At 39.3% G+C, this 19,997-nt stretch overlaps 1 protein-coding gene across 1 annotated transcript; it reads right to left on the reverse strand.

The window, feature by feature from the left end:
- Positions 1 to 1,520: 1,520 nt before the first annotated feature.
- Positions 1,521 to 19,701, reverse strand: LOC130090007 (mediator of RNA polymerase II transcription subunit 23-like). The gene is made up of 11 exons (XM_056257670.1): positions 19,501 to 19,701; positions 19,349 to 19,380; positions 19,164 to 19,251; positions 18,389 to 18,513; positions 16,742 to 16,853; positions 14,312 to 14,410; positions 14,142 to 14,243; positions 13,075 to 13,144; positions 12,855 to 12,967; positions 2,732 to 2,827; positions 1,521 to 2,032 (listed from the first exon to the last, which is right to left on the reverse strand). The coding sequence occupies exons 1-11, from the start codon at positions 19,549 to 19,551 to the stop codon at positions 1,955 to 1,957; spliced, it is 966 nt and encodes a 321-aa protein (XP_056113645.1). The 5' UTR covers positions 19,552 to 19,701; the 3' UTR covers positions 1,521 to 1,954.
- Between the last annotated feature and the right edge of the window lie 296 nt (positions 19,702 to 19,997).

The raw sequence follows: 19,997 nt of genomic DNA on the forward strand, positions 1-19,997 counted from the left end.
ATGAACTACTGTTAGTGCAGGGTGACCGTTCACCAAAAACCCTCATGCGCTCATCATTTACTCACGCTCATGTGCAACACAACGGTCTCAGAGTAATGAGCCATCTCCAAACAATGGGAAGTCAATGGGCGCCAAATCTGTTTGGTTCCCAAAGTTCTTCTTTTAAGTTCCACAGAAGAAAGTCATAGAGCTTTGAATGACACGAGGGCGAGTAAATGATGACAGAATGACCATTTTTGGGTAAACGATCCCTTTAACGTTTATAAATTCATCATTTGGTTTTGTCATTTCTTATCTAATGATGGGAGATTAAGGGTCAGTCTCAGGAAAAGGCACCATGATGTCATTAACATCATCATGACACTATTATTAAATCTCCTTTAGTGTGGAATGTAAAAGAAAAGCATTAAATGTTTGTTGTTTCTAAATCTGAATATGAGTCATTACAAGGGTCCATACACAAAAAGAAGAGTGGAGATAGAAAGAATTTTAAACCGAATTCTACCTTTATTTTCTTTTGAAAAATTAATTTTCATATGTAGATTATAGTGTATTTTTCTCTTCAAAAGATGATTTTCTTTAAGGTGGCAACATCATGCAATGATTCAAACTCAAGTTTCTCTCAGTATTTTATTAAATACACTCTTTCTCTCGACAGGCTCAGGAGTTTAAAATAAAATGTGCCGTTTACTGGTTAAGCTGTTATTAGAAATGTTTACACTGATCTTCAACCCCAAGACATTTTTGAATGGGTTATTAATTATGCATGTTAACGATTTATTAATTACAATGTGAGATTTATTACAAGGCACTTTCAGAAACTCACATAACTCATAAATAATGAATGGTACTATAATGGGCATGTGTTAGTGGTGATAGCAATGCTCTTCCCACATACAGTGGTTTAGGGTATGGGTGTAACGGCACACACAACATGACGGTTCGGCACGTACCTCGATTCTGAAGTCACAGTTCAACGTGTCTTCAGGACAGCAGGGGGAACTAACCAAACCACGCATGCCGTTTTATTTATTAAACAGTGGTTTACTGAACAAACTAAGTCTGCCTTTAAATAAAAAAGTGTCAACACACACTGCAGTTTATGCCGCTGTTGTAATTGGGGGAAGAGATGTGAAGGACTTACACTGCAAAATATGTTAGCAGAATATTTTAGAATAAGGTTAGAATTATGTGGCTCTCATTCCAATCCACTTGGTCTATTTTTCTGTAATATTCATTGAAGTCTGTGAAGTTAAACATAGACTCGATTGCTGTCAGGATCATACTTTTTATGCCAAATGGAAATGTGTGTGTGAATTTGTAACATTTGTAAGTAAATCGAAGTATATAAAGGATACTGTTCCATCATAGGGGGGAAACTCAGAGTTTGAAACTAACACTGTATCAACACTGTAACCAATCATTTTCAGTACAAACATGTGTACCGTTACATCAACCACTGAAAAAAACAACATACTTATTAACAGATAGTGTGAATATTAGAAGGAGAGCCTGGGACTTTGCACCTGAGCTAAGAAAATATGATTTCTAGAAAGCTCAGCAATAACGTTTTCAAAAACACTGGAATATTTGAGCTTCAATGGCGCCGTTTCCTGTGAATGACCCACATACTACAACAGCTTAAAAGCTTTCTCCGATCTAAAATGTCATTGTAAACAGTAAGAAGTGTGAAAGAAGAATCAAAAGGAACAATCCAGTTGCATCACTGTTTGTTTGTTAAATAAAAGCTTCAATTTTGGGAAAGAGGGAAAGCAGTTTGGCTGAAAGTGCAGAAGACTGTTGTGGAAAAGCTGATGAATTTCTCGGTCAGCCTTTCAAATGCTCTAATAATTGCTCGTGGCAGTCAGTAATTTCAAGCCCTACGTTTATTGTCTCGTTTCACTTGAGGTTGTTCTTCTTCAATCGTAATTAGATGGAATCGTTTGGGGTTTGGCTAGGAGGACGCTTCCAGTGTCTGGTTAGTCACAATACAACAGTAAGATTGTGAACATACCTGAGCAATGTTCAAGGTCTAGAGCATTGGAGGAGGAAGAGGAGGAGGAGGAGGAGGAGGAGGAGGATGGGCGGGGCAAGACAGGACAGAACAAAAATAAAGGAAGAAAAAAAAGAAAACACAAATACAGTGACTAGGAGGCCAGCTCCAAATAACCCTGTCAGTCAAGCCAAACCACACCCCCAAAGACAGGTACGAGAGGGACAGGTGGGGCGTACTCCCTGCCAGACCACAGAGGAGAGAGAGAGAGGGAGGGAGAGAGGTAGAGAGAGAGAGAGAGAGAGAGAGAGAGAGAGAGAGAGAGAGAGAGAGAGAGAGAGAGAGAGAGAGAGAGAGAGAGAGAGAGAGAGAGAGAGAGAGAGAGAGAGAGAGAGAGATACACACACACAGAGAGAGAGAGGGGGAGAGAGGTAGAGAGAGAGAGAGAGAGAGAGAGAGAGAGAGAGACACACACACAGAGAGAGGGAGAGAGAGAGACAGAGAGAGAGAGAGACACACACACAGAGAGAGAGAGAGAGGTCATAGTTTGGCAGGGAGTATCGTGTCATTCAGGTCCTGTGGGAGGGAGTGTGGGACTACTCAAACTACGAGCAGCTGATCTCTCCACGCCTCTGCGTCAGCCTCTCATCACAGAGAAGGGGATGGACATGCGAGGCAGAGGAGGGAGAGAGAGCCCTGCGAGAGACAGAGAGAGAGGGGGTCGGGGGCGAGCGGCACCTGCTTGTTGAGGCCCAGCATGTTGCAGACCATGTCTCTGGAGTAGGGCTGCTCCAGCACATACCTCAGCAGACCCGTCTGCGGCTCGAACAGGTCCTGCGGAGACACACACCACATTTACACACACATTTACAGGGTGTCCGCAGATTTAAAGGGTTTGTTCACCTTTAAAAATGAAATTTCTGTCATTAATTCCTCACCCTTATGTATGCTTCAAATAAAGATTGTATCAGTTACACATATATCATATTTTAAATGAATAAAAGCATAAGCATTTTTAATAAAAACGGCCAAAACGTGAAGTTTACCAATCATTTCATTTGTGCAGGTCTTATAGACGAATCCAGCGAAACTACCGGAAGTAAGCGGGCGCCATTACTGAGCTGTTGCTGGGTAGCGTTGCGCCATTGCCTCCTATTGTTTTATTTGCAACTTGCGTCCACTGGAATAAACAGCCCGCGATTTACGACTGTCACTAACGTTACAACTTTTATAATGTCGAGTGGGAAAACATGTTGGCATTTTGAAAAATCATCGGATGCCAGGCGAAGGAGAAAATACTCTTGAATACCTTTAAAACAACAGAAGGGGCGCATTGGGGTAGTAACGTTAGTAACAGTACTGTTATGTCTGTTGTTAATGTTTGATTTGCTTGACTGTGACAGATTTTTTTTTAAAATAAATTAAATATGCATTTTTTGCTATAATAACAATTATTTAATGACATAAGTAAAAAAAAAATATAATAAATATGTAATATAGTGCTCAGCAAAATCTCCTCTCTAGCTATTTTTTCTATTCAATTAACATGCTATGGTCATTAAATGGCTTTCCTGAGCTAAATGTAACGTTATGTGACATAATTGTTCTCCTGCTGTTATATTGACCTCTTTCCATGGTTTAAAAACACTAATTGGTCGATATTATGTATACTTTCTAGCTGTACCTTACCCTTGCCTTTTGCAATGTGAAAATGAGATAAATAATGGACACAAATGAAAAACATGAATTCGTTTATTTGATGTCATTTATTTATTTATTGTTGCCAAATGGACATCTTTTTTATAATTTCCTCGTTAGCTAACGTTAGCCTAGCTAGCTTGCCAAGCTATTTTCATAAATAATCTGTAAGATCGTTTGTACCTTTATCTGTGACTGGAGGCCACTGTCTAACATCATCAACCCAACAAGTCATTCTGCCTGGCTGTAGCTGTCACATAGAGCTGTCATCGAGGGTGCGTTATCATCACAGTCTATGGTTATCACGGAGGTTTGTTTACATACCGGTAACAGCTCAATAATGGCGTCGCCACAAGATGGCAGCCTACACAGAACGCTCGTCGGATTCGTCTATAAAACCACCCAAAAATGAAATTGTCGTAAGACCTTCGTTCATCTTAGTAACACAAATGAAGATATTTGTGATGAAATCCGAGCGGTTTCTGAACCAGCCATAGACTGCAACTTTCAAGGCCCAGAAAGGTAGTAAAGACATCGTTAAAATAGCCCATGTGACTGCAGTGGTTTTAATTACGGAATTAACCCCTTACACCCTGAAGGCATTTTTAGAGTTGTTTTCTGAGTGACACACACAAAAGGAAAGACTCATAACTCCAAAACTATAGCAAGGAGAGGCCAAAGGTAGGTATCGTTTGAGAAAACACTTTAAAAAAAAAAAAATATAAATTACATTACATTTGGACATTCTCCTGCTGAGAAACTGCTGAGAAAAGACAAAACTATATATAATTTTTATTATTCATCTTGCATATTTTTCTTATTTGACATAGAATAACTCAGGAGGGAAATAAGGTAGGAGGACAATTCTTTTTTGGTGAAGTCCCTCTACATGTGAGCTGTATCTGGATAACATTTTGTGTTGATTGGATAAAGGAATCAAAAGTTACAGCATTTGGAAGCAAGATTTTAGTTCAGTTCTTGACGCCCCCTAATGGGCATTTTTGAAATTGTTCCTCCATGGAGAATATCTTGTCATAAACGCAATAGATTATGTTCATTTTGGGCATTTAATTGTATTTTTAATTGTAATAATATGCTATAAAAAATTATGTTACATTTTCAACGATCTGTGAATGTTTCATGAGCTGTATGGTGTTTTTGACACATTGCAGTACATAGTACAAAAAAAGTATTTATAGATTATGAAAAAAAGAAATTCTATTTATCAGCAAATAACTCAGCAATACTGAGGAGTTTTTCAAATTGGCTACATTCACTGACTCTAAGCTTTCAAATGACACCTATTTAGTGTTAATCAAGGCAATATTTAAAGTCCCTGTAAAGGCAATTTCAAAAAAAAATTCTAAACACATTATAAATGTTAGAAATGTAGTGCTAAAACATATTACAAAGACTGTGAACTGTGAAGTACTGATTTGTGGAGTTAGACCGTTAAACAGTTTTTCACCATTGCTATTTTCCGGATTTTCTGGGCGGGGCTAAAACAGGGCTCGATGACGCACTGGAGCCCCTGAGCTCCTGGACACGCCCCTACTTGATGACGCACTGTAGCCGCTGAGGCTGGCCGCTCCTAACATGGCTCCTAACAATAGAGCACATTCACATCAGTTTGCCGCTCAATCGCGAGTTACTGTCAGCACTATTATTAGTAACACAGCCTACAGATTGCTAGCTAGCTATGCCTTCGTCACGGAAATGCGTAGGCTACTAAGTTACCTGGATGCGATCACCGGATCACGTACAAACAGATCGGTGTCCTTATTTAAATTTCCGAAAAACGATTACATCAAGAAGAAGTGGATTAATTTTGTGAAGAGCCACCTTGATGGAGAGCTGAGGATCACCGCCAACACCCGCCTCTGTAAGTGATCATTTTACACGGGATAGTTTTATAAACTTTCGTCGGAGATAACTGTCTGGGATTCACTGATAATCCGCTGTTACGGGTCTATGGGGCCGAACCGACTCCCGCCTGGCCTTCATCCTCCCGTCGCGCCGACAACTGGTGCCATCATCGGCAGTGCGTGCCCACCGTGCGAGCATCCATTCCGGCTGTAGAGTTGAGTGTGGCGAGTTGACGGCAGCTTTCCCGCGAGTGGGCGTGGTTTCAGCGCAGCCAGTGGACACGCCTCCAGCGTTTGAGAGCAGAGATTACTGCTCATTTCTTCAAGATTTTGATAGCTTATTTTATGTACTTGCTGGCTTTTTTTATCATTCAAATTTGGCTGGGTGACTAATAACTAATTTTTCTGTGGTGTGGCAAACTCAAAACACATACTTAATTTTGACTTTACAGGGACTTTAAAAAAAAATATGATAATGAATATTTTCGCAGCTAGGTGGCGCCCGCGGGCGGTACACTCCGGTTTAGAGGGAATAGTCAGCTCTCGTTCAGAGTTGATCGAAGTGGTTAGATGCTTTAAAAAGCTGAGATTCTAAGCTTTAAGATGACAACAGAACCGGAAGACAATACAATGCTGAATAAAGTCGTAGTTTTTGTTATTTTATGTTACTTTGATGATGTCTTTATTTCCTTTCTGGACAAGGACAGTATACCGTACACACATTTACAATGGAGGGACAGAAAGCTCTCGGACTAAATCTAAAATATCTTAAACTGTGTTCTGAAGATGAACGGAGGTCTGACGGGCTTGGGACGACATGAGGGAGAGTCATTAATGACATCATTTTCAGTTTTGGGTGAACTAACCCTTTAATAGACAGAGAGCCGAATCACTGTAGTTTAGGAATAAGATCACGTGGGTGTTTGAATCGAGATAGCCATCTTTTAATAATTAATCATGCAAGCTCTAGTTCACACTCAATAAACGACATAAAAAAGTTATGTAGTTCTTGTATTATTTCAGAATGCAATATATAATCGCAAAAAACGTTTTTTTTTCTGTTTTTTTCTGATACCAAGCAGCCCTAATGAAAACATCCTTTTCTTTATTAATCATGTGCACTGATCAATCAATCACAGTCAGTGAGGGATCTTTGTGCTGTGATTTCTGAGTTACTGTCCGTTCTTATGTGAGATTCATGTAGACAACGTCTCGGCCTGTCATCTACACATGCAGCAGTGAGTTACTCAGCTGACTTTTACAACGGAAATTAACCAACACTGAACTTAAAGCTGCAGTCCGGCGTTTTTCCTCTTTGTCGCCATCTCTGTTCGAAATCTGCAATTGCAGTCATTCGCGGAATTATCAGCTTTACGTGAGTTGTACTTCGACACCCTCGACACAGCACAGCGCGGATGAACACAATGTTTGAGGAGAGTGTGAGGCTGTCAGTCGCCGCCGGTGTGGATACTGGCATTCAGAATCACAGATTATTCTTTTTGGAAGTATGACCAACGTAAGAATTTTCACCGGAAAATGTAATCTGAACTAGAAAGAAACATCCACTTTTGTCTGGTTCTGACATTGCAGTAAATCACGCTGATTAAATCAGTAACACTTTACAATAAGGTTCCATTAGTTAACATTAGTTAAAGGAGCTGTATGTAAGATTGTGGCCAAAACTGGTACTGCAATCACTTTCAAATTACTGTAGAGCGGTGCATCCCCTCCCCCTCCTCCCTGACTCGAGGTTGCCAGATCGGCTGCAGGATCCAGCAGGAACGTGACGAGCTGCAGCTGTGGTAACTAGAGCAGAGCTGGCAACCCGGATCCCGCAACACTACTGACTTTGTGATTGGTAGATAGGTGGAGGGAGGAGCATCAGACCAAAACACAACATGACAACATCAACATCAGTTGAGGGCTGCAACTTCACTTTTTAAATGACAATTTCCTGGCCGGACTACTGTTGTCAGTGATATAAGTATTTGAAATGAACATGAATTCTTAATGTCTAGTGACATATCAGGGCCATTTTATGATTAATTGAAATAAATTTCTTACATACAGCTCCTTTAATGCATTAGTTAACATGAACTAACCATGAACAACATCTCTGTTCAGCATTAGTTCATATTTGTTAACGTTAACTCACACATGTACTAATGCATCAATTCACATTAAAAGCACGGTTAGTTAACATTATGCATTAGTTAACATGAACTAACCATGAACAGTGCCTGTAAATAGCTTTACTGTTTTGTAAGGTTAACTTACTGTACATATTTACATTCGTTTATGTAGCAGTTGACACACACTAAGAATGAACATTTCTAACTCACCATGTTACCCTAAATGTAAAAATACTGTTGTGTACCTTATCAACACTCTTTCATATATATATATATAAGGCATTGATTTGTTGGTAAACATAATTCTACAGCGGAAAAATATGTTGTTCATGTTTATACGCACTTTACTATCATTACTTACATTCAAATACGTATATTTAGTGAAAAGTGTACACTATTTTTAACATTAACTGATGTGTTACTAACATTTGTAGACTCTTTATTAACATTAATAACCATTAATAAAGCATTTATTAATGGAATTTATAAACCTTATTGTAAAGTGTACACTATTCAACATTAATGTCATGATTCTGCCGCCATGTTATTGATTATTCCTAGTCTTGTGGCAGGATCATGACAGAACCAATGTTTTGTGTACAAGCGCATGGCCAATTGTGTGGCCATGTGCTTGTGGTGTCTCGTAGTCATTACGTTACCCCGCCCCCTTGTTATCCTCGTCTTGTGATTATTGTCTAGTCAGTTTCACCTGTCCTTGTCATTAGTGTTCCCTTTATAATCCCCTTGTGTTTGCTGTCCTGTGTCGGTTCATTGTTTGACATCGTCATACGTTGTGTGAGTCTTGCTGTGAGTAATCTGTTGAGTCTTGTCATCTAGGAGTTCTGTTCCTGTCGTAGTTGTTAAGTTTACTGTCTGAGTGTTTGCCTTACCCTGTCTTGTTTTGCCCCATCGTGGGCTTTTGTTTTCTGTTTTTGTCCTTTAATAAATTCTGTGAAAGTCATTTGCTGTCTGCGCTTGTGTTCATCCGCCATCCACATAACAATTAACTGATGTGTTACTAACATTTGTTTTCCGCTGTAGAATTATGTTTACCAACAAATCAATGCCTTATATATATATATGAAAGAGTGTTGATAAGGTACACAACAGTATTTTTACATTTAGGGTAACATGGTGAGTTAGAAATGTTCATTCTTAGTGTGTGTCAACTGCTACATAAACGAATGTAAATATGTACAGTAAGTTAACCTTACAAAACAGTAAAGCTATTTAACCCTCTGATGGTCTTCGGGGTCTATTGGACCCCAAATGACTTTTGCTCAAATTAAAAAAAATGTTCTCTTTGTCCAAATGGTTTGAAACTTTCTATGGCTCTCAACACTTTCTAGATCTACAAAAAAAAAAATTTTTTTTAATGATATCTGTTTTTATGTTGGCGTGACAAAAATAGTCACACTCGTGGTCTTCGGGGTCTATTGGACCCCGCAATCAAAATAGACAAAATAACATCATCAAAATCAGAAACAACGTAGAACACATAGACAGAAATGACAGAAATAAAGTGGCACACTTCCAACAATGCAAAAAACATCCACAATCCAAAATTATCATGCTCACCACAGGCGCACACACACACACAAACACACACATAAAGAGGAATACATTTATACAGGAATACATACAGACTATAAAAACTGTTCTCTTATCATTTGTAAAATAAAATAATCTAAAATGCAGAACCACCAGAAAAATAAATTGGTAACACTTAGACGCATTGAAAATGTGCGCACACACACATACACACACACACACACACACACGCACACAGACACACAAACACATACACACAGGAATACATTTGTAAGGCTATAAAAAGTCTTATAATTTGTCAAATAAAATCATACAAAATGAAGAACCACCACAAAAATAAATTGGTGACACTGTACACATAAAAATAAAAATAAAATGTACACACACACACACAACAACAACAACAACAGTGAAGTGCCAAACCTGCTCCAACCCTGTCTGCAGAAGTCATGCGGTTTACCATGCATAGTGTTTTTTCAGAACAAAAAATGCTAAATTTTGACAAAAATTATATTATTTTTGTTATAATTGTGATTTTATAATATTTAGATATGAATCCAACTGAATCCAACTTTAGAAACTATATCTTTCAGTAATTCAAATAGCAAATAGCATATAATGGAGCTCTATAGCCATCTAGTGGTTAAAGTGATTTATTACAAATTTTAACCTGTATTTTCCAAAAAAATGGGCAAAAATCTTACATTAAACCTTGTAAAATTATACATGGTATCCCCAGGAATGAAAGTTAGAAATCTGGGTCTTTTGTAAAGTTTATTTAACATAAAATGCTGTTTTTTTGTAAAAATCCTATTTAATTAAATATTTATTTATTTATTTATAGAAATTTTTAAAAAATCACAAATTCTCCAAAAACTGCACAAATGTTGAGTAAAAACATTAATAAACAGAGTAAAATTATATTTGTTAAAAAAAAAAATATTGTTCGGTTACAAAATTAAATGTTGTTGTCTGGGGTCCAATAGACCCCGAAGACCACGAGTGTGACTTTTTTTTGAAGACCATCAGAGGGTTAAAGGCACTGTTCATGGTTAGTTCATGTTAACTAATGCATAATGTTAACTAACCGTGCTTTTAATGAGAATTGATGCATTAGTACATGTGTGAGTTAACGTTAACAAATATTAACTAATGCTGAACAGAGATGTTGTTCATGGTTAGTTCATGTTAACTAATGGAACCTTATTGTAAAGTGTTACCATTAAATCTAACAATCGCTTATAAGTTATCATATCACGCAAAACCGTGCAAATTATACTTGTTCTCAAATTGTTAATGTTAACAACGTCAGCATTGCGTGACTTAGTGTTGTAGTACTCGAGACCGGTCTTGGTCTCGAGACCGGTCTCGAGACCACTTTTTGATGGTCTCGGTCTCGTCTCGGACTCGACCGCATTTGGTCTCGGTCTTGTCTCGGTCTCGGACACTGAGGACTCGGGATTTTTTTTCAAGACCAGACAAGACCATAACTGTGAAAATATCACTAATCTGCCAGTATATTGACTAATTTTTTTGTTAACATCCTTGCTTTTATTGTATGTAAAACGTACTGATTCAAATCCAAGCAATAACGTGACTCATTGGTCATTGCTTATGTATTTTTGTTACCGTTGCCTGTCACCCATCCCCGCCCCCTTTCACTCGCACGACGCACTCCCAAGAAAGTGATCTGTGGTTGTCTGGGAGCGGGAGAAAATGTCTGCAAAATCTTCAGTAATAAAATTCGGCTACAAAAATCGTAAAGAAAATATTTGCAAAACAACATCCAGAAGAAAGCATACAGCTTCTTGTAAATTCTGCAGTGCTTCGCTTTCAGAGACGGTGGGGACTACGTCAAACTTTTATCACTTAGAAAGGCAGCACAAAGAAAGGTAAGGTATGTGTAAGTGATGTTAGCAAAGCTGGCTAGCTAACGTTAGCAATCTGCCTCGTACCAAATAAAATTACTCCTCACACAAAGAGATTTTGTCAATATTAGCTAACGTTATACATATTACAGGGATGGGAATTGAAAACCGGTTCCACTCGAGAACCGGTTCTAAGTTTTATGAACCATCGATATTGAATGCCCTCAACGTTAACGAGTCCTCTTATGCTCCTGCTCCAAAGCGAATTTTTGTCCCGCCATAGTCTTATTTGATAGATGAGTAATGTAGACGAACTGCTGTGCGTGTGACAGGGCGCACCAGAAGAACGAGCAGAGAGAGCGCCCCGGTCGCGCGCGCGCACTCTCTCTCTCTCTCTGCGGAGCCAGGCGAATGTATAAAGGCTTCACCGTCTCCTAAGCGCTGTCTTGCTCTCTCTCCCTGGCATATAGTAATCAAAATAAATCGACACGATGTATGGTAAAAGGTCGGAAGACCATAGTTTCATGTGTAGCATTCGGATATTTTTTTTTTTCCTGAATTACCGCTGGGTGAATTGCGCTAAAATACCTTATCTTCTCTGAAAAGCGTTCCGCACATTCAGCTGACATAAACCACACTTTAAATAAACGAAAAAAAAACCTATCCAGTGATTAAATGTTTTCTGTGTTGACACAAATCTTGTGGGATGTCACGAGACAGGCCACAAAGTTGAGTAGCTAATTTTAAGTAAGAAAAGTGAAGACTTGTTTTACATTCTGTACTAAATGATGGAAGTCACCCAGGAGTATTGAATAAAGATGGTTACGTTTATTTCAGCTTTGAGTGTTAAATATCTGTTTTTAATGGGAATGTGGATCTTTCAGATCAATTTGAGAAGCTCTTTTGATCATGTTTCACATTTTATTGTGTCATGTAGTGTGGGGCGCTGGTCTTGGTCTTGACTCGGTCTCGCCCTCCCTCGGTCTTGGTCTTGTCTTGGTCTCGGCCCCTGAAAGTCTTGGTCTTGTCTCGGTCTCGATACACTCTTGTCTTGGTCTCGGGTTAGGTGGTCTTGACTACAACACTAGCGTGACTACATGTAATGTCCTTCCGATATTATCCTTGTTTTCGCATGGGCCGATTCCAGTCTCTTTTTTTCTGTATCCACTCCGAAGTCCGAACGAAGTCTTTTGCATGTTACAGCGGGTGAATCTGTTGTCACTGGTGATTGTCGTTTGAACCTTTCTGGATCCGCCATCAAATTGATAAGTTTAATTATATCAAGTGCTGTGAGAAAAGGCTATAAATCTCCACCTCCAGCATCCTCACACGCAATATAGCCTACTAGCCGAGACTCTTCTTTATGTGTACAGATGTGTGTGTACAGATGTGTGTGTACAGATGTGTGTGTGCAGATGTGACGTAATGACTCAAAGATATGCTCGAATCTCCCGCTGAAATCCACCAGTACCACTGGAATTAAAAACATTATCACAAGCTTACCGCTTTGAATCGAGCTAAGGCAAGCAGAGAGGTTTGAACACTGACTGGTTATGTATTTTCTCAAATATCTATTTGGATAATTTTTAACCCCAAAAAAGCTACGGACTGCAGCTTTAACCTGGACAATGACTTTCTTCTAGAGCTGCTGTACAGCCGAAACTATCCTGGCTGCATTATTTTCGTATTATCACTGTAAGGCTGCTTTGAGCGATCTGTACTGTAAAGACACAGGTGAGTAAAGTACCTTATCGTAGGGCAGCATTCCCCTCAGAGGGAAGCGCAGGGTGCTCGGGTCCAGCTTCCACGAGTTACAGATCGCCCCCGAGTTATTGACCACCGGCAGAAGACTGCAGCGCCCTGAAACACACACACACACTAGTTAAACACCAGACAGACTGCCGCAGGGGCTTATGGGATATGAATGACACGACACTGTGAGATGAGGACGAGTGAATGCGTCTTACCACAGATGGAGTTAATACGGGCGGTCGGTCTGAAACTATCAACGAAGTCAGATATCAGGCTGCCCAACAGCTGGAAAGAAGATCACATGGCTTTCATTTGGGGAAGAACAACTGAGAGCAAGTCAACAGCTCCATCGGTCTACACCGAGGGCCAGATTTACTAACAGCTTGCGCCAGTGCAAACCCTCTTTTGCCATTAAAAAATTACTGTCAGGGTTTACTAAATACATGCAGTGAGAAACTAGTTATTTTATACTGGTTATTTTTGTGGCTAAACCTTATTGCATTTGTTAAAGAAGGCTTTTCAGTCCACAAATCACCAACATTCACCATGGATTTAATGTCGTAACCATGGTATTGTGGCCGAAATAGTCCAATGTTTTTACATTATTCATCTCAGGGTTCGTACAACCCAAAATTCAAGCACTTTTCAGAGACTTTCAAGTGCTTCACACTTTTTCCAGCACTTTAAAGCACTAAATAGTATATACTAAATGTTCTTTTAATGTGATGATTTGTAAAACTAAACTTTTAAAGATGAAGGAAAACTAACACTGAGGGCAGAGGATCACTTATTGATTTTTAGCTATTTCCACTCCCTAATATATGGAAAAGTAGGAAGTCACACAGTCTCACGTAAAACTAATACTTTTCTTCAGATTGTGACTGAATTACACCGAAAGAAGTAAAGAGTGCTCCTTTTATAATCTCTGAAGCTGTCTGTAAGTTCAGAATGCCACATTTAATAAGAATTGGGGTTTTGCACGTTACCGTTGTTAAAAAAAGTCACTTTTATCTGCATAACAATTCTAGCTTAGTTCTTCACTGTTAAATTTCCAATAAACAAACATGTAATATTATTAGTTATTGGACTTATTAATGCAAAACAATAGTACTTTTATGATTAAATGAACTTTATGATCAATTTTCCCCCAGTGCTACCGCTCTCAAATGTTCGACTGGAGCCCTGTGTGAACTCTCCCCTCTCGTCTGCGCTCTCATGGGCTTGCGGTCTCACGCTAATACGCCCTCAGTAAATCTGTGCCAAGAGTCTGCAGGCGTGTTACCCAGTGTGAGAGCAAGCCCTCTGGATACAGCTTCCGGATCTCGGTCACAGCGAAGTACGCGGGCAGCAGACAAGCGTTGCGGTCCAGTATGTACTCCACCACCTGCACACAGGACAATTGATCACAACCAGCAAACACTAGAGGATCATGGTCTGTGGATTCACACGTACTTCTCGTGCCGCTAGCAGCTGCTGGACCACAGCCGAGCTCACAAAGCTTGGGACGGTCTGAATCTTGTCCAACACGGCCTTCAGGAGATCCCTGACGCCCTGAAACACACACACACACACACACAGAGATTGTAAAGTGGGGGCCACAGGACAGCGCTGGGGGCCCGTGGAGACGCTTAGAGAAAGACTATGTAAAAATTAATGAATGCTTTTGATTTAAAATACATCATACATTTTGGTCCAGTCTGCTCTGATTGGTCAGATGGCCCAGTCTGTTGGGATTGGTCTACTCTGCTCTGATTGGTCAGATGACCCAGTCTGTTGGGATTGGTCTACTCTGCTCTGATTGGTCAGATGGCCCAGTCTGTTGGGATTGGTCTACTCTGCTCTGATTGGTCAGATGACCCAGTCTGTTGTGATTGGTCTACTCTGCTCTGATTGGTCAGATGGTCCAGTCTGTTGTGATTGGTCTACTCTGCTCTGATTGGTCAGATGGCCCAGTCTGTTGGGATTGGTCTACTCTGCTCTGATTGGTCAGATGACCCAGTCTGTTGTGATTGGTCTACTCTGTTCTGATTGGTCAGATGGTCCAGTCTGTTGGGATTGGTCTACTCTGCTCTGATTGGTCAGATGGTCCAGTCTGTTGTGATTGGTCTACTCTGCTCTGATTGGTCAGATGGTCCAGTCTGTTGTGATTGGTCTGCTCTGCTCTGATTGGTCAGATGGCCCAGTCTGTTGTGATTGGTCTACTCTGCTCTGATTGGTCAGATGACTCAGTCTGTTGTGATTGGTCTACTCTGCTCTGACTGGTCAGATGGTCCAGTCTGTTGTGATTGGTCTGCTCTGCTCTGATTGGTCAGATGGTCCAGTCTGTTGTGATTGGTCTACTCTGCTCTGATTGGTCAGATGACTCAGTCTGTTGTGATTGGTCTACTCTGCTCTGATTGGTCAGATGGTCCAGTCTGTTGTGATTGGTCTACTCTGCTCTGATTGGTCATATGATCCAGTCTGTTGTGATTGGTCTACTCTGCTCTGATTGGTCAGATGGCTCAGTCTGTTGTGATTGGTAAGAAACCAAACAGCCGTGAATTTCAGCTCTTTCTCAGCTCTTGATACACAGTGATACGAACAGTAACGATGGTGTGGGTTTTACCCATAGACTGTAAAAAAAAATGGACGTAGTGTCCGTGACGTCACCCGTAGGTTTCTGAAGAGCGTTTTTGAAGCCTAAAGTGGGCGGGGCCGGCCGTCGCCATCTTGGCAGCGCGTCACCTCTCGTCACTCCCGGATAAAATAAAATGGGCAAAGAGGCGTGACGTGGGTGGAGCTGAGGTGCTAATGCTACATGCTACTGGCCTCGCGCTAAAGTGACAGCTGATTGAAGAAGTAAAGCCAATAGTTAAAGTTCATGTTTTTGCCCTTCGAAATATTATAATAGTTAAAAGACGTAACTAAAAGTGAGACTGTGTATCGTGATGTATTATTATTCTGCTATAAAAATGTATTATCATGCAGTAACTTACAATATTGCTCTGAGCTTGTGCGTGTGACAGTGATTCATGCACACACACATCAGTCAGCAAGGCATCGCACGTCAAGTTCGTAAAGAGCTTTATTCAGTCCATTTTAAAATATGATTTTGGCCGCCTCTCAATTTCTCAAATGGGTTAAACCAAAGATATTACCTCAGTAAATGCACTAGAAACCCGCGCTTATTCAGGGGTGTGCAATGCATCTACTGCATGGACGGAGAGAAAGCACTGACACCTCCAGGATTTCATCTCACGGTACTTTTTATTTAACACTAAGAAGTTAAATAAGCATATCTGTTCCGTGAGAGCATTAGTACCGCATAACAAGTGTGGTCTCTATATCTACAGACGTGTTTAGCAACGAAATTGTCAGACATCCATTAACGTTAGTGCATGCGAGGAAAACAACTGGAAATACAGCGCTGGTTGTTCTGGGGTGTTCACTGATATGCTCACACAAAAATCGCTGCAAAAGATGCTTTCCAACAGGTTTTATCGTAGTTTTGACAAACCTAAATAACATTGCTTCAGAATCACTTCAGAGTCAGAGTGGCTTCCTTCTTTTGGGAGACAGTAACCCCACTTGACACTTTGCAGAGTTTTTAGATTCAGAAACAGCTGTAATACACACTACATGAGAGGTCATATTGTGTATTCAGAGCAAAATAGGGGCACTTTAAAGTGTTTAAAACATCAACATTATGGCTTTCTGTAAAGCTGCTTTGAAATAATGAGTATTGTGAAAAGCAATACACCATTAAAATTGACTTGACTTGAATGTCAATCTATGAATTAATAAACACAAGTTTGCTGTAAAGCAATGGCACAATACAAAATATCACAAGTTTCGGTTTTCAACAGATTCCAGCTCATGCATATCTTCAGTTTATCTTTTCACCTTGTAGTCGACTCCTCCAATGATTTTGCGGATGAGTTTGAAGGTCAAAGCCCAGAGTTGAGTTCTCTCCCACTCCAGACTGTCCGAGCCGATCAGAGCCTGACACACCATTCTGCAGGAACACCCACACACAGTCACATGACCCGAAACTCTGGAGGTCTGGCACTCGACCCAAGCCCGATGGGAACTGTAAACTGTCTTGTGACTTCAGGTTTGGGTTGAGTTCTGGTTTGTAACTAATGAATAAAGGATGTACTACTATAAATACTCTGTGTAAACTCACACACACACAGAGCTTGTCATCCATGTGTACTAAAACCGGTGGATTTTCCTTTTTTGGTAACACTTTATAATAACTGCATGCTATTAATCATTTGTTAAGCATGAGTAAACAGTTAATTCATCATTTATAAAGCATTAATAGACATTAATAAGCAGTTTATAAATACAGCTATAAACGCTTTTTTTCTTGATTTATAAGCATATCTATAATGCGTTTAATAATTGTATTTTCATACTTTGTTAATGATCAATTAATAATTTCTAAATGAAGTATAACATTATTTACAAACAAGAGTTGTCAGTCATTCATAAGATCACTTAGAAAGTGTAAGTAAATGTAGTAAATGCAGGTAGTTATAAAGCATTTAGTAGTGGTCAGTTAACTATTTTGTGAGCTAATCTAAAGTGAGGACTACTCATGCCTTGTAAAGCATTTATAAAGGAGATTTGAAGGCGCATCAATCTTCTAAACGGTAAAATGTAACAAACACAACACAGTGATTCAGAACATAGAAATATTTAACAGCCTTTAAATCTCCTTTATAAATGCTTTACAAGGCATGAATAGTCCTCACTTTAGATGAGCTCACAAACATAGTTAACTGACCACTACTAAATGCTTTATAACTACCCGAATTAACCCTGAATTACAGCATAAATACATGTTAATAAAGCATTTATTAACACACTAAGTAACTATCACTATATGTCTGAATAATAAGATGTATGAATGTACATTTAAATAGTTTATTAATCATTTACTTACACGTTCTAAGTAATGTTATGAACCACTGAAAACTCTTAAATAACTGGTTTATGAAAAAAATGCAATTATTCATTTAGAAATAATAAATTGATCATTAATAAAGGATGAAAATACAATTATTAAATAAATTATAGATATGCTTGTAAATCAAGAAGAAAGCATTTATAGCTGTATTTATAAACTGCTTATTAATGTCTATTAATGCTTTATGAATGATGAATTAACTGTTTACTCATGCTTAACTAATGATTATTAGCGTGTAGTTATTATAAAGTGTTACCTTTTTTTTTTTTTTTACATAATTCAGTACTATTATGGTGTTCATGCCACCCGAGAGTTAGGCAGTAAATAGATACTTCCTATGAAAATACATATTTCCATTTATACAGTTACAGTGCATAATGTACACATCTGTACAAAAGTCTTCTGATCTAGATGTATATTATTTTAAGAAAAAATAATTAAACTAACTATTTATTTCTTTACTATTTTATGTTCTTCCTATTCTCTTGTGTTATCTATGTATGTATGCATGTAACCAGAGCTCCTGGAAACCACAACACATTGCTTGTGTGTGTGTAGCTGGTTGTGGTTGTGACCTGGGAGGCAGGAGGCTGGTCTCCACCGCCATGGCCAGACAGTCGTAGAGGAAGGCGATGCGTTTGGGGCTGTGCTGACCATGAATGAAGCGGACGATCCACTGCACACACTGATCATGTGACTCCTGCAGTGACAGCACACACACATTAAACACAATCTCTCAGCCACATCTGTTCTAACTGCCCATCAAAATGACTTTATAGGAAAAAAATATACAATGGACACATTCCCACAGTTATTAACATCGTAAATCTTTGTCTTAAGTTTTAAGCTTAAGTTTAAAGTCACCATGAAATCAATATTGACAATTCTTATTTTCTTACTGAATATTGCCATGTTTATTATAAATGATTTATGGTGCACATCATTATTGTTTTAAATCCATGTTCCTGATAATCTTGAATCAGAATAAGTTCCTCTTGCAGCATCTCTTCTCTTCTCTGATGACGAGGGCGGGGCTATAACTTGTCAATCACATCAGATCCACCAATAGCAAACCACAACCATCCAATCAATTTCTCACAGACACAATCAAGCCCCGCCACATTTGTTCTTGTTCCAGAAGCGTTTTACTCAGATATACAGGACACAATAGTTAGGAAAAGACTAGCGTAACTAGAGTTATTCTGATTCAAGAATACGAGACACATGATTTTAAAACAAAGATGTGCAGCACACAGATAAATCATTCAGAACAGACACTGCAATATCCCAGGGCAGGACTAACATCACAGAGCTGAACTACTGTAACCAGATGAATGAGTGTGAGCTGACCTGGGGCAGGCTGATCCAGTACTGTCTGAAGGCTCCTAAACAGCTCATGAGTTTGTTCCTCTCATCCTCCGCACTGTCCATGAACATGCTGCACACACACACACACACACACACACACACAGCTGACTCTCATCCCTTCACTGGCTACAGATCAGCGCTAGTTTCAGTCTTTATTATTTACTCACCCAGCAAACGCCTCCTCTATCACCTCAGTTTTCTAGTGTAAACAAAACATTTGAAGGTTTAAAGATTTTTTGTTTATTATGTATTCGTTTTTATAAGATAATTGTCTGCTAATACAGTATGGAACAATCTTTTAATGAATGAAATGACCCACCACTACATCCTCAAAAATACTCTGCAGCTGACTTTCCATCGGGACCGCCATGATCTGAGGAGCTCGTCACAGGGCACCACTTCGTAAACTTACTTGTCCATGTTATAGTGTGTGTGTTGAATTAGCGCTGAACTGACGCTCTGATGAACAACAGAAAACAAGCGCCAGTGTCCAGAAACACCGGAACTCGAGCGCGCTGAAAACATTCCGGTGTGAACACACGATCCCACACAGCGATGGTTCCGGTTTCTGTTTAGCCTTCTCGGTCGAAAAAAACACATTGATAAATCAATAAAAAGTGCATAAATTCGTACCGAAACGCTTATAAAGTCACGGGCGTTATAAAAAGTACAACACTCGTTGCATTATTGCCTCTGTACAGATTTATGCATCAAACCAGGAGTTAAACGTACAATTTTCTTTTTAAATTAAATGTTTCTCTGATGATTGTGATTTTTTTTTTAACTACGCACAGTTTAGGAATAAAATGCCAAAGA

This window comes from Rhinichthys klamathensis, unplaced genomic scaffold (assembly GCF_029890125.1).
Source record: "Rhinichthys klamathensis goyatoka isolate OS25496 unplaced genomic scaffold, OSU_Roscu_1.1 h1tg000141l_1, whole genome shotgun sequence".
Taxonomy (NCBI): Eukaryota; Metazoa; Chordata; class Actinopteri; order Cypriniformes; family Leuciscidae; genus Rhinichthys; species Rhinichthys klamathensis.